This window comes from Marmota marmota, unplaced genomic scaffold (genome assembly GCF_001458135.2).
Source record: "Marmota marmota marmota unplaced genomic scaffold, marMar, whole genome shotgun sequence".
In the NCBI taxonomy this organism is placed as follows: Eukaryota; Metazoa; Chordata; class Mammalia; order Rodentia; family Sciuridae; genus Marmota; species Marmota marmota.
This window is the reverse complement of record NW_026000048.1, coordinates 10944083-10967159: the sequence shown is the minus strand read 5'-3', so window position 1 is coordinate 10967159 and position 23077 is coordinate 10944083. Positions and strand designations below refer to the sequence as shown.

Here is a 23077-nt window from a genome sequence, read left to right as displayed (position 1 = left end):
CCCCGCCTCTTATTATGATTTAGTGTCCGTTTATCAGAGAAAACATTTGGCCTTTGGTTTTGGGGGATTAACTTATTTTGCTTAGCATGATATTCTCCAGTTCCATCCATTTACTTGCAAATGGCATAATTTCGTTCATCTTTAAGGCTGAGTAATATTCCATTGTGTATATGTACCACATTTTCTTTATCCATTCATCTGTTGAAGGGCATCTAGGTTGGCTCCATAGTTTGGCTGTTTTAAATTGAGCTGCTATAAACATTGATGTGGCTGCATCACTGCAGCATGCTGATTGTAAGTCCTTTGGGCATAAACCGAGGAGTGGATAGCTGAGTCAAATGGTGGTTCCATCCCAGGTTTTCTGAGGAATCTTCATACTGCTTTCCATAATGGGTGGGTGCACCAATTTTCATTGCTGTTCTTCTAATAAAGCATCTCACAATGCATCCTGAGCTTTGCCTTTCCCTTGTTGGTCTGGAGTGCCATTGTGAGCAGGCTTCCTGGGGTCTTGATTGATTGTCTGCCTCTATTGCATAGCGGTAGCCCACAGCTGGCCGTCCCTGAGTGCTGCTGAGGAAGCACATGACTAGATAAATTGTGGCTACCTGCAGAATTACTTTTCAAATTTTGTCTCAGTGTGAAGCTAAGGAAACTTTATTATTTACCCTTACTGGTAACCAATAAAATGTCAAAAACAAAGGACTTTTTGTTTCCTGGACAGTTATTTATTGAAGATATAATAGCACTGTAATGTGGTATATATTAGTATGCCATATACCACACTACAGTGCTTTTTTTTTTTTTTTTTAGTAATTCAGCTTGAAAATGCTTTTTCTTATATTTTGGTAGTTGTATCAAGAACTAAGAATTTGTGATATTATTTGCTCTTCCTTTAAATTATGCATATTGATGTTCAAAGTGATATTAAAATTGAATTGGTACAATAATTTTATGGATGTATTCTGAAGCAGCTGTGTTTCCATGAGGCAATGATGTAGTAACTTTATTCCCCCTGTCTTTTGCTTTATGGAGATGTCTTTGTCAGAGAAATTCTAAAGTACTTGTACATTTGTATACTACAAGTTACCAGTAGTAGATGTCTTTTAAAGTTTGATCTACTTGAAAGTTAATGAATCTTTCCTCTGAAGAAATGTGTTATATATAGGAAAGATATATGTGGATGTTGTTGAAAAAGTTTGAACAAAATAAATGTAGGACTGGATTCTGTTGATTAAAGGAGTGTAAATCAGAGACACCCCCCTCAAAAAAAAAAAACAAAACTCAACAATAATATATGAGGGTCCTTTGTGGGGATTTCTAGTGTCTTGCAGCTGGTAACTAGCAAAAATATTAAAAAATGAAAAATTTTATATCTAGTAGTATATGAAAATAGTATTGAGCTACCCCAATTTAGTATTTGGAAAAATTTGCTTACAGTAATCAGTTATCATGAAAATGCATTAATATTCTTAAAATCTTTAGAATTATAGTATCAATGAAGTGAAATGTTGGAAATGTGGATATCTCAAAGTGTAGAGGAATAAGTAATTTTTTTTTTAAAGAGAGAGAGAGAGAGAGTGAGAGAGAGAATTTTTTAATATTTATTTTTTTTAGTTTTCAGCGGACACAACATCTTTGTTTGTATGTGGTGCTGAGGATCGAACCCAGGCCGCACGCATGCCAGGCGAGCACGCTACGGCTTGAGCCATATCCCCAGCCCCAGGAATAAGTAATTTTGAAGAGTCATCATCTTCACATCAAGGAAGATTTTTCTTTTTATTGAAGTAGTACATTGACTTGCAGAAACACAACCAGATCATGTTGCTTTTAGCACACTGAAATCAACTGTCCCATTCCTTTATGTCAATGTGCTGCATAGTTTCTTGGTAGCTTATAATTTATTAATTTGGAAATACACAAACACATTCTCATTCTCTCCCTCACACCCTCCACTCTTTCTTAAAATTTTGTGGCATTGTGAACAAAAGCATAGATTTGTGTTTGAATTGAGGCTCCCACACTAATGTAGGCCTTATACAAGTAGCTTTACCTCTGAGTTTCATTTTCCTCATCTGTAAAGTATGTAAATAATTGATAATTTCTGTGAAATGTATATTATAGCAGGGTTGTTTGAATATTAAACAAGATAATATATATACCCAGTGCAGTACCTGATGGATACTCAATTTCAACAAATGTGTGTTGTCCCATGCAGCTGTTGTTCCTGCAAAGTCTTCATTTTCTCTGCTTTTTCTCTATTCAGAAACACCTCTTTTGGTTTCTTATTTAGTATTTCTTTGCATCTTGCCCTTTTTAAATGCTACTTTGAAGATCCCTGTTGACAGATCTTCTTGAGAAATCTTGGTTCTTTTGCTTGTCATTTTGTTTATTTAAAGACCATGTGGAGTAATTAAGAACACCCTGGAGCCTTATTGCCTTGGTCTGAAAGTCACTTCTAGATTTAAAACCTGTGTGATCTTTGCGGGTTAATTAACCTAAATACTTTTCTTGTCTGTTTAATGAACAATAATGATACCTACCTCAGTTTTGATGTGAGGAGATTATATAATATACATGAAGAGTTTAGATTATGCAGAATAAATGTTAGCAGTTACTTAGGAACCAAGCTCTTATATGCTAATTCATCTGGTCTCCTGATAAGTGACTACTGTATTTGTATAGCACTTTTGATATTTGTTATGTAATGTAAACCTTACTTATTATACACCATGTAAACACAACATTATTAACACAATAGTAGTAACAGGATATAATCAAATTAAACACATACACATATGAGATACTTAAATATACTGTTGCTTAGTATTTATTGAGGTGTGTTGAAAGTAGCTGTCTGTTGTGAGCATTTTGTGGTCCTGTGCTTGATGCTAAAAGAAATGATTGTGATATGAACACTTTTATTTATTATCCCATTATTTTACCAAATAGTTGGTTTTTGATGGCAGTATGGTCCAGTTTTAATCTAAGGGCCAGTCTTGGACCAAATAGTACTTCTCTAGCTTAAAGCATGATAATACAGTTCTTCCTTTGTGCTTCGCAGTTGTACTAGTAATACATAGTTCTTATTTCTTTGTGTCATTTTTGGCACAGTTTGGCTTTTATGCATCACATTTTATTCACTTTATTTTGTTTATTCAGAGTAACATTAAGTTGAGAATAAGGTTTGTCAAACTGTGTACAGAATTAGTTATTTACTGTCAGGGTGAGCATTCTGTGAGTTCACATCTATTCCTGTTGTCTTATATTTGGTCTATAAGGTATTACTGTAATTGCATTATTTCTTCTTAACACCTACTGGGCCAAATTTAGCAGACTTTTATTGTAATGAATATTACCTTACCTGCTTATGATTCTGAAAGACCTGGGAAAAGAGTTGTGAAGAATGAGTAAATGAAGTTGATTCAACAGAATCCTTTCCATAACCATAGAAATTAATTTTGAAGCTAGTTAATTTAGTATCCATTAAAAGCCTAAAATGTTTTGGTAATGTTAACTTTTGTATTCATTTGGTATTATTGTGTTGGATTTTTGCAGTTTCTTGTCATTTTCTGTGATTATCCTAAAACACAACTTAAAACATAATCAGAGGGTTATAATTTCTTATGATCACAAAGAATATCACATATAAATTGTTCTTGAAGTCTTTAAAACACTGTTCATTTCCATTTTGCACAAATAATTGGCAGTTTCATAAGACTGGAAGGCTACTGGAATACAGAAAATAGAACTGCTTAGAATTCATGGGAGTTGCACATGGATTTGTTTCTGAGGAAAGAAATGTAAGGACCAATGGCAGTGAGAGGAGCCATAATTAGATCACTAGTTCAGCAAAGGGTTGTGGTGATTACAAATATGGTTTTGAAGTCAGACAGCCTGGCTTTAAGCTCTGCTTGCAACTTCCTTCCCATACAGACTGAATTACTTAACCTCTCCACACCTCCATCTCCCCATATGTAAACTGGGAATAGTCATAAAACTAACAGGCAGGTTGTTGTGAGGATTGAGACTATGCTTGTTAGAAGCCTAATATTGTATCTGGCACATTAGTAAACTCTCAATAAACAGTGTATAACATATCCACAAATAAGGAGTTGACACAAACCAGTCATGACATCTATTAAAACAGTCATACTGCTGAGAAAGCAGCTAAGATATAGTCTCAAGTTTGTCAGCAACTGTAGGCAAGTTGAAGTGAGGAAAATGACTCATAGGTTTGTCTTGGTTTTAAGTTGTTGGCAATGTGTCATTCAACCCTGCCTCCATATGTGGGAATTATACTCATATTCAAGTTAGTAATTATGTTTCTCCAGTAGTATAGGCATTTACATATTGTTACATCATTTCATATCCCTTTTCTCCTTGAGTCATACATAAATGCCACAGTTCTTGGTTTGATTCTGGGGTTTCCAGGGAGTCATTAATGATACTATTTCTTCTCCTTGGGAATTAAAGTTCAGGAGTCTAACAGGTGGAGATCAAAATGTCTGCTCTGTTGGCTGATTAGAGGACATGGCATTAGATTTGAAGTGAAGAAAACATGTCAACCTGCTTAACTTAGATGGATTTGTCCTCTGGATGACCTACACAGCCAAACGCAGGCCTCCCTCAAGGGCAGGCACCTGTCTTTGTATGGAAAGCATTTTACAGAGAACATGTGCCCAGAGACAGACAAGAAAGAGCAGGAGCTGGGCCAGCCTTGCTTTGGTGCTTCTTTCAGACCCTTGACTTTAAAAGTCCTGCCTCTTCGGAGGAGAAAGAAGGGGAGTACAGGAGAGAGTACTGGGTTGTGCTCTAGCTGAAGGCCCTCCATGTGGACTTGAAGCATGGCGGAAGTGCACACAGCCAACAGAACAGAACTGTTTGGTAAACAAAGTGAAACTGAAAATCCTGTGAGTAGAGTGGGAGTAAGATAAAGGAGAGCAGCCAGTAAGTAGAAGAAAAGGTTGGAACACAGACATAACAGATAAGTATGGTGTCCTTTCCTACTTTATGAAGGACTTGTAAATAATCAGAAGTGCTAATTTAAAGAAATATATTGTGACTTTTCATTTCTGAATTTGAGAGTCAATAAAAATGTGTCGTGTTTCAATAGAATAAGAAATTGAATAAATATGTAAGAGAAAACTAAGAATCTTTAGCAAAAATATGCTTTTTTTAACAATGAAGGTTTATCTGTGAAATAGCAGGTAAGTATAATTTTAAATATAAATTTATATGTTAAGTATTATCTTGGTTGAATTGGCAATTATTTCTAGAACTTTAAAAATCATTTTGATTCTCATCTTTCTAGAAATTGGGAAGCAAGTAATAGAAGCCTGTCTAAGAATTGTTGTTAAAACTATAACTTAAATTGTTTTTTTAGTTACAAAACTATTTAATAACTACCTGATGCTAGGTGCTCTGTGTTCAAGATATTGGTGATTTATCTTGTTCTTAATGATTTTAAAAATGTACACTTACAAACAAAACAAAACAACAACATTGTTTTTAATTTGCAGAAGGAGGGGCAGGACATGGAGAGTTGAGGGAACTCTATGAAAAAGGGAGGCTGAGGTGACAGTTGGAAGCTGATCTAAAGAGAAATCTTTTGAGTAATAGCATTACAAAGGCACTCACCAAAGGGTTCTACAGAAGCAGCTTGCTGCTTTTAGAGCCCTGGCAGTGCTTTAGAGGGCTTTTGGATCATTGAGGGCACAAGAGTCCTTCCCTAACCCCATTCACCAATATGCTTAATAATTAGGCTTCTGATTAGAATTTGTTGGAAGAAATGTATTCTGAAAATTTAAAGAAAAAAAATTTAAATGATTAAAGCATTACATAATGGAAATGTTGATAATATGCTGATAGGGATATAAGAAATATTTTTAATGCAAAAGTATAGACCATGTATATGTTGATAATACTGAAGAGCATTTCAGACTTATTTTGTTTATATGTTTTTTATTGTATTAGATATTGCATATTAAACTAAAGGAATATGAAAATGTACATGGAGACTTATGTGGCTGGTTTGGAGAGGAAATTTGGTCATTTCTGAGGACTTTTGGGTTTATGGCACTGGTTCTTGCGTATATCCAGCTCCCGTTGGCCCTCCTTTCTTTTCTATGATTCTTTGTACTATTTTATAATTAAAGCCATGATTAGGATCTTTGTTGTTGCTGCTTCCAAGTGAACATAAAAAAGGGGGAAGAAAACCAAATGATTTTCTGAGATTACTATACTAGGTGGGGGAAAAAAGAAGAATAAATGTTTGTTTGTTTTTTGAGGTTGTGCATTTTTTGAGAAGACATTTCTTTTAATGTGAAATGAGTGGAATCATGAGAGATGGAAGTGGGACTGGGCTGGAGTGCAGGGAAATAAAGCTGTGAGTTATAAATGACCTCCAGTGGTGGTCGTGGGCAGAAGGACCTACTGTATCATCAGAGGTGAGGCCCTGGCTTGAGATATCTGGAACCTTTAGGTGGTCCATATTTTGTTTAGGCTTATACGGAACCTTCACCAGTCAGAACCAATTGGGTGCTCTTGTGCTGGTGCACTTTCTTTACTGGGTTTTTTGTTTTCAGTTGTACTTTGATGCTGCTCTGTTAGTTCTGCTTCCTCCCTGAGCATTCTAGCCTTGGACCTAGAGCCTGGCAAAATAAATGCTGAAGTTTTTAGCATTGGTGCCTGTTATGATCTAAACATTTTAAAGAATCTTTATTCTTGATATATTTTGGTTCATGGTACATTAAGAAAGTGATCACAAATGACTAAAACCAGTACTTAAAAGCATTGTTGATTTGGGTGGTAAGATGAGATAGAATTAAGGAATTGAAGGAATAAACACAAATAATTTATTCACGCTATTTCAGAAAAAAACAAAAGCATTTGCCATCAAATCCATTGAACTGGAAATGAAAACCTCCAGGAACTGAAGCACAAAGCAGCTTTCTAGTTGGGCTACTCTCTTTTTCTTAGGCAAAAAGGTCTCTCTGATGGTAACTCTGCTTTGCACTGGATGTTCGATAGTATTTTCCTCTTTGCAACAGCTACTTTTTCTCTGTTTACTGGTAGTTACTGCTTCCTCTTTTTCAACTTGCCTTTTGCCTATCATGCTCTTTACCTCACGGTGCTTCTTCTTTTTCTTCTTCTTTGTCTTTTTTCTTCTTTTAAACTCCCATTGCAAATCAATTCCCTCAGTATCTCCTAGTTCAAATTCTCAAGAGAGCACTGCTTAAATGAACTATGTTAATACTTAGGATACTTTACAGCTGTGAAAAAGGTTGAGGAGATTCACTGGTATACTGCAGCCAGCCTGAACTTCTGCATTCAGTAACACTGCATTGGTAGCTTGGCCACCATAGTGGGAGTATTTACAGCATGGAAATCATCAAATGCCTCAAGTCAGAGCTTACCATCTGTATCTACCCCTCACTCCAAACTCTTGCTAAACCCTATTGGCATGCTACCAATTAGATCTATAGGTGTTGATATGCACATTCTGAAAGATGTACTGCTAAGTGGAATAGAGTAAGCTATAGAATTATTTATAGAATGATTCTAATTTTTGAATATGAAAGGGAGCCTATATGTATGTGTGTGTATGTATGAAAACATGCAAACTCTTATATAAGCAGAGAATATTTTTGGTAGGTAATAGCAGTTACTTCTAGGGAGCCTAAGTTTGTAATGGGGTATGTATGGATGTATGCACATTGTAGTTCAATTTTAAACACTGTCAATTGTTGATTCTGAACATCAACAACCAATAAAATTCTTATATAATCACAATGTCAGTATCACTTACTTTAGTCTTAAATATTTTGGTGAATTATATAGAGAAGAAAATATAATCCTAATGATTAATGGGTCAAAGTCAAATGAATTATCCTTTTTATGTAGACTATCAAGGCCACTGCCATGCCCCTTTGTTCTTGAATTTTACTCTGTGGCTTTGCTTGTTTGGAGAGTTCTGGTGGTTCTCTCACTCTCTCTTTGGTGTCTTTATATGTAAACTTTTGCTGTATTTGTATTCTCTCTGTGATCTATATGTTGCTTGAAGTTCACTTGTTTCTTGAAGATACTCTGATTCACAATTCTAATGTAGATGGGTTGCTCTCTAGGCAACTGCACATTTGGCTCCTGGAAATGTCTAATTATGGCCTCCTACAATTTTATGGATCCTGTATCTGCCTCGCTTTTTGATTCTGTTAAGAAAATTATTCTAAAAAATTAAAAATAAAAAAAAAAAAGAAAATTATTCTAACACTTGTTTAAAAAGGCAAGGAAGACTTTAGGACTGTTATAGTAGGTGTGCCAAGACTGTCAGAGAAAAGAGTCTAGATTGGGCTTAATTCCAAATACAGCAAGTGGGCTTAATTTTAAATACAGCAAGGACAAGTGGGAATTTACAGCCAGTGAGTAGGGTTGAGGGAGTGGAGAGGTTGTCAGTGGGTGGAAAATTACTAAGAGGAGACAGACATAATAGGATTCTTGCTGAAGACAGGTCAGGATACTCACACATCAAAGGTGGTAGGAGGTGGTGGTGTAGCCCATGTAGAGTGCTTGCTTAGCATACACAAGGCTTAGGTTCATATCCAGCACCACATCAAAACAAAACAAAACAAAAACAATAAGGTGGGCAATGAGGAATCTCACCAAAGATTAAGGATGACTATATTCCAAGGATAGGGAGATCCTCACCAAACTGACTTGGCAGGATTCTTGCTACAACAGGGCTGGGTATGGCAAAAGCAGGTCAGGAGTAAGGTCAAGGCTTTGTCAAGGAAATAACTCAAAGAAGCCTGATTGCTATTTGGTCAGGGAGAGAGGATCAGTTCTTTTTGTTGCTGCTGCTGTTTTGGTTTTCTGTAGTATGTTCTCAAATGATTTTTCAAAGAAACATTATAAAGGCATTAAAGTTTGAGTCCTTATATATGCATGCTGCTGAAATAAATTATCACAAACTTAGCAGCATAAACAATAAGTATTTACTCTGAGTTCTGGAGGTCAGGAGTTTGAAATCCATTTCACTGGGCTGAAGTCAAGAGGTCAGCAGGGCTAGTTCCTGTGGAGGGGCAAGGGGAGAGTTGTTTCTTTGCCTTTTCCCTCTCTGGAGGCCACCTGCTTTCCTTGGCTTGTGAACCTTCTTGCGTCATTTCAGCCTCCTTTCTCCTTGGCCTCCTTGCCTTCTGTTCATAAGGATTCTTATGATTACACTGGGCCCACATAATCTCCCTGTCTCAAGATGTTTAATTTTTTATTTTTATTATTTATTTATTTACTTATTTTTTAAGATGCTTAATTTAACCACATCTGCAAATCCCTCTTGCCACATGAAGTAACATTCACAGGTTCCAGGGATCAGGATGTGGACATCGTTTTTTTGAAGGGGAACATAATTCTTCAGCTTATTAAACTTTGTAAAAATGTTTTTATTTTTCCTCATAGCATTTCTATTTAACTTGAGTTTACTGTTTGAAATAAAAGTGTACTTAGTGTATAGTTCCAAGTTCATGATAAATTTTACCCGGAACTCTGTAAATAGTGCTTCATTATCTTCTAACTATAGGAAATTTAATGCCACTCTCTCATTCCTTCATGTAAGACTTGACATTTTTCCTTTCTGTATGCTTCTGTGATCTTTTGCTTTTGCTGAATGTTACAACTGGTTTCAGCTGAGCATTAACTTAATTCATTAGCATCCTGTTAAGTGTGATTAATGTTTGAAGGCATGCATTTGACAGGGCTGTTAACTTTTGAAAAGTGGTTTACAAATTATAGATCCCTTTTCATTTAAGGGAAGCAACAATGAGAAGAAGAAAGGAATAAATAAAATAGAAAAGTTCATATTGTCATCCTGTAGAACTTACACTTTTTCACGAACCTTTCCTTTCACCTGTAGGTGTGTGGTATATTAAAAATGTCCAGACCCCTATTGTAGTATGTATTTGTTTACTATCTGAATCCAGCTGAAATTTTCACAATAAAAATTATGTTAAGAGGGCTGGAGTTGTAGCTCAGTGGTAGAGCATTTGCCTTGCACATGTCAGGCACTGGGTTTGATCCTCAGCACCACATAAAAATAAATAAATAAAATAAAGATATTGTGTTCATCTACAACTAAAATATTTTTTAAAATTATGTTAAGATATGAAATATATCTAAGTTATAAAATGTACTTAAGGAGAAAAGCAATTCTATTTAACTTGAGTTTACTGTTTGAAATAAAAGTTTTCTTTGTTGAGTCTGTGGTTTTATTAAAAGTACTAAGAATATGGCTAATTTTGAAGCACAAGATTGGAACAAATTATGAAGCCACTTGTTTAAAACCCATTGCTTATTAGATGGAATGCTGGGTGTAGGCTGGTGTGGCTTGTAGTTGAGATCTAGCCTGAAAGAAATGTTTTCACCCTCAACAAATATCATCTTTGTTCAGATATCTACAGTACATGTAACCACAGTGAGGTCTTTTTTCACTCTTGGAACAAGACAGACTGCATCTTAAACTTTGTTCTGCATGTTTTGCACGTAGTTTAAAGTGAGATCCTTCCTCTCATTTTTTTAGTTAGTTGCAGCATGTGTAAGGTACCACCTAGCACCCTTGGTGTGTTTGAGAACTGTAACATAATAATGAAAGCTTAGAATAGATAAGTTACTCTATGAGGACTGAAGCAGCTGTCAATTCCCAAGGACAGACTGATTATCCAACAAAGGGTAAAGTATTTTTAAAACTGATTATGTTTCATATATATAAAACACTCATTTGTCAAAGTGTACACTAAGAAAACTGTCTGCCACCAATTTTGTTTTGTTGGATTGAATTTGAAACTTTTTAAATTTAGTAACTTTGTATGAATTTGGAATTAATTTAGTGACATTAAACAGGAATTTAGATATAACACCTATTTTTAAAGAATGTAATTCAGGGAGATACTTGATTCTTAAAAGGCTTTTTTTGGTAGGGGTTTTCAATGGAAATAGAGGTCTCAAAAATCTCAATAGTTGTCAGTTTTTAAAATGCTTCTTAAGATAGTATAGTTGTGATTTTCTTCTATCAATTTGTGCCCAGAGATATTTTCCTGTATAACAGGAGTGTTAAACCAACAACTTGGTGAAGTAAGAGAGTAATATTTAAGAGTAAGAGAGTGGGGGCTGGGGATGTGGCTCAAGTGGTAGTGCGGGGGCGCTGGGTTCGATCCTCAGCACCACATAAAATGTTGTGTCCACCGAAAACTAAAAAATAAATATTAAAAAATTCTCTCTCTCTCTCTCTCTCTCTCAAAAAAAAAAGTACTTTTAATGATAGAAACTGTTTTTTAAACTATATTTAGTCTAACAACCATATTGCACAAAATTTTGATTACTATAATGTTTTGGTAACAAAAACTATTTAATTTCAAAGCAAATTTTTCAAAATAAACTTGTTAATTATGAATTTATCATGCAGGAGGAATATAAGATATGATGTAAGTTAATGGCATAATGCCCTGATTAAATTTTTATTTGATAATGGCATGTGATGTAAGTACCAACGAACACAGCTGTCATTGTTTAGTAGGTGCCTGGAACTTTGTGCATACTTGCACAGAGACACAAGATAGCCATTGGTGTCTCTGTGGCCAATGTTTTGGTTTAAGTTCTCTGTATTGTTTAATAGAATTTCTAAATAAGCAATCAGAATGAAACCAAAGGGAATATTCTAGTACAATTCTTAATAAACTTTTCAGCTACAGACCTGACCATCACAACATTATTGAACTATGGTTAACCCTGCATAAGGACACTACTTCTTATTCTGCCTCCCAGTGTAGATTATTAAACAATGTCTCTAGCTTCACTATTGGGAAGGATTGACATTCTGTTTAGTTTACTAAAAAGAAGCAGATTTGGCTGTATTTTTAAAAATTTGGTTTTGTTTTAAATCCACTCTCTTTGTAGCACACATTCATTAATATTACAAAAATGTCTTCCCACTGGTAAATGTAAGGATAAAAAATTTCTAAGGAGATTTAAAAATTTGGAACTTACTTACCTGACTACAGTCAACTGTTCTGGACCTGTTAAAGTATATGATCTTTCACTCAGAAAGTCAGGATGCAGTTTCATCCAATTCCAGTATGGTCTCTATTACATGATTAGGTTTTCTTTTCTGGAACTCTCTAGCCTGGTGATAATCCTGTGAATACTTGTATTTTGCAATTTGCCATAATAAAGTCTTTTTGGAACACTTGGCATTTCCCCCAACTCCATACCATTTCCAGTTCCTGCTTTTATACTTGTAAACTTCTCATTGTTGTGTTGGAAATGTAGTTGAGACTCATAGGAATAGAAGCAGGAATAAAGGACTGGCATAAAACACATTCCAAGAAAACATTCATCTATTGAATTTAGCCTTATCACCAAAGAAATCCATATTTAGTGGCTCTGATAGTTGACACAGAGTTTAATAAATAGTCACATTCCCTAGTTTGAATTAAATTTTTATTCATTTGTTTTCCCCACCTTTGAAGGCTTAGATTTATTTATTAGTTATGTTGATTATTTCCAACTTTTGTTTGCATTAGTCCATTGTAAAAATTTAACCAGTCTTTAGTAGTAACATAAGTAGTAACATAAACATACCACCCAAAAAAACTTTAAAAAATTACCAGTTCTCATTTTTGCCATTTTTACTATTATAAACATCCTTGTGTTTATTTGATTATCTCGTTGGCATGAATTCCTAGAGGTGAAATATTGGGTAAAGGATATGATTGCTTGTAAGATTTCTGAGACTTATTATTGAATTACCTTCCAAAAAGGTTTCATGAAGAAACTGCACATTCTCCCACACTCTTGGTCAGCATTGAGTAATATCAGTGCAGTGTTTGGTTAGTCTGAGATAGAGGCAATGTAATATTTTAAAACATACTTCTTCAGTTACTAATGAGGTGTATTTTTCCCATATCTTGTTATTTTAAATTTAGATTTTATTTTTATCAGAGCTTTACTTAGCTTAGAGATCTGTCAGTCTTTTTTAAGACTTTTTTTTTTTTTTTTTTTTTTTGGAAACAGCTGACTCCCATACTCCTCAATGCCCACTGCATAGGAGTAACCACTCTCCACCACTGTGGCTCATCATGCTGTTTCCTTTCATGCTCTAGGTAACACGCTGACCTGCCACTTCCTGCTCTTCAGTTTTGGTATTATCTATTGGCTTCCTGCTTTGGAGAATAAGGGTTTGGTCCTCTACCCAGCACCTTCCTCTGGCCACACATATCCATCCCTTCAACTCTCAGGGACTTGATTCCCTTTACTCAATCAACTCCCTTGTTTTTAACCCCACCCTTTCCTCTCTTTAGGACCTAAGTTTTCTGGTGCTTTGAGGGAGGGAGTTTCATTTTAGTGTGGTTGTTATTTTAATAGGCTTTTAGGAGAAATGGATATAAAGGTGTGTTCCATCTGCCATATTTAACTGGAAATCCTTTTAGTGTTTTTAGTTATCATTTTTATAAAGTAGTGGTTGAAGTTGTGGGCTATGGAGACAAGACTGTCTAGATTTGAACCCTGGCTTTACTTTTTCCTACCTTTGTGACCTTGAAAAGTTGCTTGAAATCTTCAAACCTCATTTAACCTTGGTGTGGGATTACTAGTGATACCTGCCTTAGTGTATTCTGAGAATTACGTGTGATAGGCATGGTAAAGTACTCAGTGCAGTGTCTTCTGCCTGGCAGTGTCTTTCTAGCAGACACTTGGTGAGAACACAGACATAGTTGTTGCTGCTGAAAATTACTCTTGTGAATTTTTAGCTCTTGACCTTCACCCAGTTTTCTTTTGTAATGCTGTCTTTGCTGCTTAATTGGAAATGCCATTTATACAATCTGTCTGTGATCTTTTATTTTCATTTATGATACTTGGGATACATAATCATATCCATACTTTTTCACGCTATGATCTCTGCTTTTGTTGTCAGATTTGTGCCTTTGAAAAACACCCAGTGTTAATAAGGAAGAAGGCTGAGGGTGTGCATGTGTATACGTGCATGTTGTGAGCTGAGGCCTGGTGATCAGCTAGGAGGTTGTTACTGTAGTTGAGGCAACTAACTAATCTAGGGGCCTGAAAAGCTAAATAAAGATGTGATTATCGTCATCATGTGATATAAAGTTTTTAGTAACTCCTGAAATATATCTTACACTAGTTTATTTTGTGGAGAAATCACCTTACTTTTAAAAGGCCTTTTGGAATAGTCTTCTCCTATTCTGCCACTTTTTAACACCTTTTTTGAATCGTCTCAGTTTCTGCCCTAGTGGATTTCATCTGAAGACAAAACTTTCTATTTCAGTTTTACTTCCATGAAATTTTAGATCTAAAACCAATTCTTGAAGGCTTAGATTTATTTGTCCTGATGTTTATGCTGTTAATAAATTTTCTTTCTTTTGAATATCATTCATAATATTGAAAAGGTAGATATGTTGATATTCTAAAGTTGTATTATAAATACTTAATTTTTATAAGTTTATTTGATACTTCATTTAAGGCAGTTTTAGTTTTTGTTTGATTTTGTTTCATAATTAACTAACTTTGTGATCCTTAAAATAACACTTCATTTAAATTCGATCTCTGCAGATTCGGAGCAGGATGTAGCACTGAAACTTGCCCAGGAACGAGCTGAAATAGTTGCTAAATATGACCGAGTAAGTATCCATATTTACTCTATGAGTAAGTTTTATTAGAAAAATCACATAAATAGAAAGGGATTTGCTTTTGGAAAGCTTAAATTACAGAGGCATTTTGTTTACTTCATGAGAACCTGGAGCTTATCTTTTTTTTCCTCTGAATTCATCTCCAAATTTTCTCTCCCTCCTTTTTGCCACTCTATTCTCTTGATGTCCTTAAACACAAAGCTTGGTCCTGCCTCAGGGCCTTTGCACTGGTTATTTCCCCTGCCTGGAATACTTATATCCTCGGTATTCTTAAGCCTCTTTGCCTCCTTTCTTTCGGGTCTTTACTCAGAGAGTATCTTCTTATTGAGCTCTTCTCTTACCTCCCTTTTTATTCCCTCCCCTTTCTATCCCTTGGTACACTGTATCCCCTTTATTTTTCACCATAATACTTATTACATCACCATTCTATATATTTTACTTTGTTTTTTGTTCTCTCTCCTAGAATGTAAATTCTCAGGGGAAGATTTTTGTTATTGTTGTTTGATTTGCTCTTGTACTCTAAATACCCAGAAAAGTTCCCGACTCATTCTTGGTACTCAATAAGTACTTGAGTAATTGAGTAAATAGGGTTAATTACCCATTGTATTCATAATTTATGTGTGCTGTTGTAAATTTACAGTAGACCTTAGATTTTGTATTTATACATTCATAGGTAATTTTCATTAGTATTTTGTCTTTGCATTAGAATAGAATCTGATTTTTATTTACTAATTTTTTATTCGTTCTTTTTAGATACACATGTACAGTGTATTTTGACATGTTATACATACATAGAGCATGACTTACTCTACTTAGGAGACCATTCATGTGGTTGTCATGGTGTGGCATTACCTGGCTGTGTATTCACATATGAACACAGGAAAGTTATGTCCAGTGGAATCTGATTTTTGATGTCCTAGAAAATCACAATTGTTGATGATTTTCACTTCTTATTTATTACCCTTATGAGGTTTATGAATTGTTGTATTATTTATAAATGTCATACTTAATACTTGCATTGCTTGCATGTAATTGTATAGCTTTTATTTTTTATTATTTGTGAGCATAATAAGCCATCTGCACCATGCCCTACTTCCAGGGAGGCATATAGGCAGTATTCAGCTTAACAGTTTCCAGAATTTTTGGGGTTTTGGGGATCTGAAGTTGGGGTGAGGTACTGGAGATGGAACACAGGTCCCTGCACATTGCTAGGCAAGGTGCTCTGCCACCCAGCTACACCCCAGCCTCTCAGAGTTCATTTTTAAGTTGGTTGTTTGGAACACAGGTTCCCATTATTGTGATTAGGTTTTAGCGTGGTCTGTGAAAAACCTAGTTAACCTTTTTAACTGCTTAGCTAATGTGAAACTCATAAACAGCACTCTCATTCATTCACACTTCCATGCTCCCTGCACCCCCCCCCCACACACACACACACATAGTTAACACAAGACTGGGGATTCTTCCATGTTGTAACACAGAAATGAGTTTCATCAGTCCTTGCTCACAAGATGCTCATAGTCTACTCAAAGAATAAGAGCAAACATTATAAATCATTTTCAGATGGAGGTGTCCACAAGACAGTTGCATGTTTGAATCTAAAGTTTGAGGGATTGTTGTGGATAGTCATATGTGGGATTCCTACACTAATAAATATTAATTAACAGCCTAAAAGTAAATGGGCAGTGGGCTGAGGACAGAACTCTGGGCATATCAGTAGTTAAGTCATTCATGAAAAACCATCAGAGGAGGAGTTGGAGAGGCCTGTGGAGAACCTCCAGGGCATAGTGTCATGGAAGAGGCGGGGAGGGAGCGAGTCACACTGACCAATTTGCCCCACATTTCATTAGGTAAGGACTGAAGAGTGTCCACTGGGTCTCACAATTGGAAGAGCATTTTTGACTGTGGCAAGAGTCATTTCAAAGCTAATGTAGTTGTGAAGCAAAGCAGTAGAGAGACAAAGTACATAACCTGTTCTTTTGACAAATTTGGATGAAGACAAGAAAATGAGTTTTCTAAGACATATTTACTATAAAACTTGTAAAGTTTGGCAGTTCCTCTTGGGTGGCTTTCTTAGCCTCTTTGCTGCTCCAGCTTCATCAGCTTCCCTCAGGAGCTCAGTCTTATCAGGCTCAGCTGCTTGTTGGCTGCTATGACACACAGTGTCTTCATAGCTTATAATTAGGACTAGCATATTGCTCCAAAGAGTTAGGTTTAAAAAAATGTTCTTGATTTTGGATCTTTCTAAAAAAATTATTCAGTTTTATAAATTCCTTTGTCCATTGTTTTAGGGACGAGAAGGTGCAGATATTGAACCTTGGGAAGATGCTGATTACCTTGTTTACAAAGTCACGGATAGATTTGGCTTTTTACAGTAAGTCACATGGATTGAAAGCTAATATTTTATATTTTAATGTTTCTATGGTCACCTGTTTTTTTTTATTTTTAATAGAATTTCTGTGAATATGATTCCAGCAATGGTCTGACAATATACTTTTTTGATACTAAATTCCTGGAATGTTAACCTTTTGATTTAAATTGAACTATATAGTTAAGAATAGAGTTTAATATTTTGGGGGTTTTGGTAAGAATATTAAATGCAATAAAAGAGTTGTATTAATAATTTATCAGAATTAAACACACATGGATAACAGTTATATTTCTAGAATAATTACAAAATATTTAATTTCATATAAATGCATTTTAAAAATAATTGGCAATTAGAACATTAGGGTTATGTAGCCTAAAAATGAGCAATGAAAAGAAACGGCATTCATCTTCCCTACTATAAATGTATTCATGATATTGCTTCTCAAAATTAATCCCATTTATCGTGAGTATATTATATAAAGAAAGAGTTAAGAGAAAGCTAGACCACTACAATAAAGCAGTGAAAGTGAATTTTGATTCTTAAAAAACATCCCGCAAGATGATGTGAATCCGCTTGTTATGATTCTGGCATTGTTGAGTCAGCTTCCCATAGGTTCATCTCTATACATTTGTTACATACAGTTTAAGGATTAACTGACTTTTCTTTCAAATTTACTCTTCCAGTTTTGTTTATCGTACATAGGGAAAAGCTAGGAATATCTCTGTGTGTTTTTTGTGGCTTTGCTGGTCCCTGGTCAGTAAACTATAAACCATTTTATCTGAAAACAAGAATCAGTAATTGCTTTATATACCTTAAGAGTATTGAGCCTTTGAAGAAATAAAATGTAAGAATGCTTTATTAAGTTCTGGAAAAATACTAGACATTACAATCTGAAACTTTTTCCCGAGTTATTATAATCAGAAGACTTTGAATTTCACTGGACTAGTAGAGCAGTATTTAATACAGTTCTTAACCTCACCTCTCTTTAAAATCAAACTTGACCACAAATGTTACAGGGAATGATTACACATTTTTATGGGTCAGTATGTAGTTCCGGCATGTAAATGAAGTTTTGAAGTCCTAATTTGAGCATTAAGACTGTTAAAGTCTCTAGGTCTCAGATTTATGTGCAAATAAGAATTAGGTGGAAAAATTAAACAAATAAAAAAACATTTGGGGTTCTATACTAGATTTTGATTCAGAAAGTAGGATACAGCTTAATTGTTTTTGACTTTCCTAGGTATTTCTGATGGGACTGAACCACTGTAATAATGTTTTCATCATAAAATGGTCTAATATAGTGTGAAGTCTATAAGAAAAATTTGTGCATTCCAAAGTGGTCTCTTAATTACTAAATTTTCTTCTTTTTGCTGGAAACAACATGAATTAGGCCTTAGAAACAATTAATTTAAATCTGTTTTTCACTCTGTGCTGAGGTTCATTTGGCTTCTAGTTAGAAAAAAGTCAATAACTTAGGTTAGTAATGCTAGTTAATATTCATGAATACTTAGTGTGTTCTAAGTCCTTACATGAATTAACTTACTTATTCCTCTCAAAAAGTCTTCAAGGTAGGTGCTTTTTAAAATCTTCCTGGTTTTAGATAGTGAAACTGAAACAGGAAGAGGTCAAATAACTTGCCCAAGTCATAGTGACAGTAAATGTCAGGTTTCGGGGGTAGATCTGGGCAGTCTCACCAAAGAGCATGTGTTATGCACTACTGTGGTATAATACCTGCTACAACCTTCTTGTATTTTTAATAAGAGAAATATAGAATAAGTTCTATGAAATGCCTAGAAAAAAAATTGAAAGGGTGGATGATGGGTGAGAGGAAGAATTTCTAATGAGGATACTGTTAGAAATGATCATGTCTGTCAAGATAGATGCTAAGATAGCCAAGTTCAACACTTATTAGAAGATGAACCAGTTGCTGATTGTCACACTGTCATACTAATTTTTTTCCCTAATTTATTCCATGAAGCAGCCTGAAAGCAGGTAGCACAGATGAAAATAATGAAGCATAGAAATGGATTTGAGTGTAATGTTAGGCTTTATTAAATTTCACCAAAGCCATTGATTTTTGTCACAATGCTTTATTTTAGTAAAACACGTTCTTCAGAGATTGCTGCTGGTGGCTTTGGTTGCATGTCCCTGTAGACTGGAGTTTTTTTGCACTGTTGAATAAGTCACTTGATGTGAGCATTTAGATATTACTCCCTGTCACACCTTGATTGAAAGAGCTTTTCTTTCTGTTATTTGTAATTTTTGATTGGTTCTGCAATGAAATTGGGTTTTAAGTTCAACATCAATACAATAAAATGACAAAAAAATTGTAGAAATTGTTGTCTTCTCTGAAGGCAGCTGAATTCAAATATAATTATAGTTCTGGAAACATAAATTACTTGTTATGATATGTGAAGGAGAAGCATTGATTAACAAATATAGTATACTTTGGTTTTACAGTGGATTTCACAATAAATATTAAAGCTGCTGCCAAACCGGCCTGGCTCTATGTTGGAACAACAACATTTTTGTTTAGTTTCCGGCAGTAGGGTGTCATCTCTAGTCTGTGCCTGTGATGTACAGCTGGTGGATGGAGAAATCGAGCTTATTGAAGAAGTTGGAAAACTTTAAACTTGCTAATCAAAAATAGCACCGTTAGTCCGCTCAACAAAGAATGTCTGGTATTTGGATAATGATAAATAATTCTTTTGGGTCATAAGTTATTAATAGATGAATTAAAAGGAAATTATACCAAAAATAGGAACGATAAATTAATAGCAAGCATCAGATGTTCAGTTAATTATCAAATTTGTATATTTATGAAATTTAGCAGATGGACTGTAGTTTACCAGGACTGAATAAACATGAGAACCAAAATAAAGGTGTTTTTATTTTTAAAGATTATCTGTTTTGCTTACAAGGGCTTGAGAACTCTTTCTACTGATCCTATACATTCTGACTAGCTAGGTAAAACTTATTTCAAAACCAAAAATTAAATTTAGGTAATGTATTAAGCTTATTGATTTTAACAAATTAAGTTTCAAATTTCCAAATGAACGTTTATCTCAGTGACAGAAGTATTCTGTCTGAACTGTTGAGAAATCATAGGCACACATACTCTAATTAGTAATACATTTCAAGTTTAATAATGGATGAAAACTATATCCAGTTAAATTCTCTCTCTTTCCCTTGATGACTATGTCATTGTTTTTAGTTACTGTGTTTCCATGAGGTATAGCTACTTGTCAACTTGTTATTTTACTTAAAAAACAACTTTTAGGTGTCCTTAAGCCCTTATTCCCTAAAACAGGGGTTGCCAAACATTTTCTGTAAAGAGTCAGATACTAAATGTTTTTGGCTCTGTGGGGGCCATATGGTCTTTGTCACAACTATTCTATCTATTACTGTAGTATGAAAACAAACATAGACAACGCCCAAATCAATGAGCATAGCAGTGTTCCATTAAAACTTTATTTACAAAACTAGCAATAAGCCAGATTTGACCCATGGGCTGTAGTTTGCTGATGTAAAGAAATACTTTGTATTCACCCTGATGTGGTCCTTCCTCTCTTCTGCATGAAGGATATTTGTGTGGCAAGGTAAAGATGTATCCACGCACATAGGGTACGCATTCATCTCTCTGTCCACACAGTCGTTCACCAACATTGACCTCAGCATGCCGGGTGTCTTCTGGACATGGCACAGAGGTCTTGATGAGGCAAGGAAGCTCCTTGGAAGACTGTATACATTAGCATCTGCCAACACAGAGGTAGGAGTGCAAGGTTGTGTGGAGAGAAGTGTGTGTGCACATAGCAGATTCCTTATGAAGAGTTTTAGAGATAAGAAATAATGCAAAAAACTCCATAGGGAAACTGAACTAACATTCTTGCTGTCTCATCCATCTTGAAGGCTTTTAATTTTAAACCTCAAAAAGTTTCTTTTCTTCTTGAGAATTGCTTTCTCATCCTCCATCCCTTTTCTTCCTGTGTTCTTGTGCTAGCTAAAGAACTCCATTTGCATCCACTGGATTAGAAAGTGCTGAGCATTGCTATGTTAGGCTAAATGACTAAGTGAAAATGTTGGTTTTCTTATCTGTGAAGTGAGGGATTTGTACTCTTTAAGATCTCTTTTGGCTATTACATTTTTTCTTGTCAGTTCCATTGCTGTGGCTTAAGGGTTCATCTAAGGACTTTGCAAAGTAGCCAGAGTGCCTTTGGAATCACTGAACTTGTTAATACTGATCCGTCATGCTCCTCAAAGTGGTACGGTTTAGTTTAAGGGAAAACTATTTACATGTTGTTGCTGAAACATCAGTACTACTTTGAAAGCCACTGAAAGCACATTACTTAGTTTACGGATAGTACATTGTTTCTATATTACTGACAGTTAATGTAAAGGTCTTAGACTATTTTATATTAGAATTCTAATATTATACAAGTTCTATGCCAAAGAAATTAATTTGATTGGTTTCATATTTTTTTCTTTGTCTTTTTAAAAATAATTTAAAATTTTAATTTGTTATATATGACAACAAAATGCATTACAATTCAAATTACACATATAGATGTAAATGGAATTCCTTTTCTACTTCTTCTTATTATTTTTTTAAAATACATGACAACAGAGTGTATTTTTTTAAAATCATCTCTTAAAGTTTTAACAGTGAATTGCTTTCTTTATTGTATAGAATGAAAGTAGAAGTTTTCTTTTTCATTCACAAATCCCCTAGAAGCTTTTTTTCTTTATGATAGTTTTTATTCGTTTTTTTTTTTTTTTTTTTAATTTTTGTGGTACTGGCCTTTGAACCCAGGTCCTTGTGCATGCTAGGCAAGCCCTCTACCACTAAGCTACATCCTCATCACTGTGCTAATTTTTGAAACAGTCAATTATTATAGACCTTAGTTGGAGTCTAGAGTAAAGGCTGATAGACCAATTTGTGTGCCAAATCAAGCTCACTACCTGTTTTTATAAAATTTTTTGTGGGAACAGTGCCACCCTCAGTCAACATGTTATCTATGGCTGCTTTTGCACTATTGTCTCAAGAGTTGAATAGTTGTGAAAAAGATTGTATGGTCCACAAAGCCAAATATATTTACTATTTAAGTATTTACTTTGACAGAAGAAGTTTGCCGACTCCTGGTTCTAGAGCAGCTTCATCCAGTAGAACTTTCTGCAGTGATGGAAATGTTCAGTATGGCAGCCTCTAGCTACATGGTTAATGAGACTGAATAATGCTGAATTTTATTGAATTTTAATTTACACTTAAATAGCTACACGTAGCTACTGTATTGGACAGGGCAGTTCTAGAAATTGGAAGATAAGGACATTGTGGTTACAGAATAGCAGTTGTTTTCTCTTGAATTCAGTGGAATGGACGCTTACATAACTCTTGTGGTGGCAAAAAATATGGTACATCATTTGTACTTAAATAATTTTTAAAAGTCTGCTCTGATTTCAACTATTTCACATGTTATTCTCTGCAGTGAGGAGGAGCTCCCATTTCATAATGCAGCTGTGGAACGGGTAAGTCCATTTATTTGTAGTTACTAATGAATTGCCTTTATTGAATGAACCACCTTGGTTATTTTGAGTGCCATATTATATGGTGCAATCATTGTTAAAATTTAACACTAATTATGTCATGCTAAGAAGAGAATTAAATTAATGGTGAAATAATTTTAGAAGGGTCTGTGAGATTCTGAAACATACTTGAAAATAAGGAAAGATAGCTGTTACTGGAAATGACTTGAATTCTAGTATGGGAGGCTGCAGTCTCACCTAGGCCTTGCCTTAGTCTGTGAAACCAGCCTCTCTGGGGAAGGACCCTGGGCAGACAACTTTTAAATAGCTTCACAGTGATTCTCAAGACCAGTAGCTCTTTGGAAAACAACTGTTTCAGGAGATCTAATAAATTTCCTATAAATAACAGCAAAAACCATTTTATATGTTCAAGTAAGTATCTTCACACTTTTAGGATTTAGGCAAGTGTTACATTGTAAACATGTCAGCCTTTTCTTCTCCCTGC

The 23077-nt window shown here is 34.9% G+C and overlaps 1 protein-coding gene across 1 annotated transcript in view; it reads left to right on the top strand.

Annotated features, from left to right (window-relative positions):
- The window catches only part of Usp6nl (USP6 N-terminal like), a 104787-nt gene that overhangs the window by 25102 nt on the left and 56608 nt on the right, over positions 1-23077 (top strand). The window contains exons 2-4 of the mRNA XM_048812751.1: positions 14608-14675; positions 16973-17055; positions 22536-22575. Of these exons, the coding sequence (XP_048668708.1) occupies positions 14608-14675; positions 16973-17055; positions 22536-22575 (191 nt within the window). The remainder of the gene's footprint in view (positions 1-14607; positions 14676-16972; positions 17056-22535; positions 22576-23077) is intronic.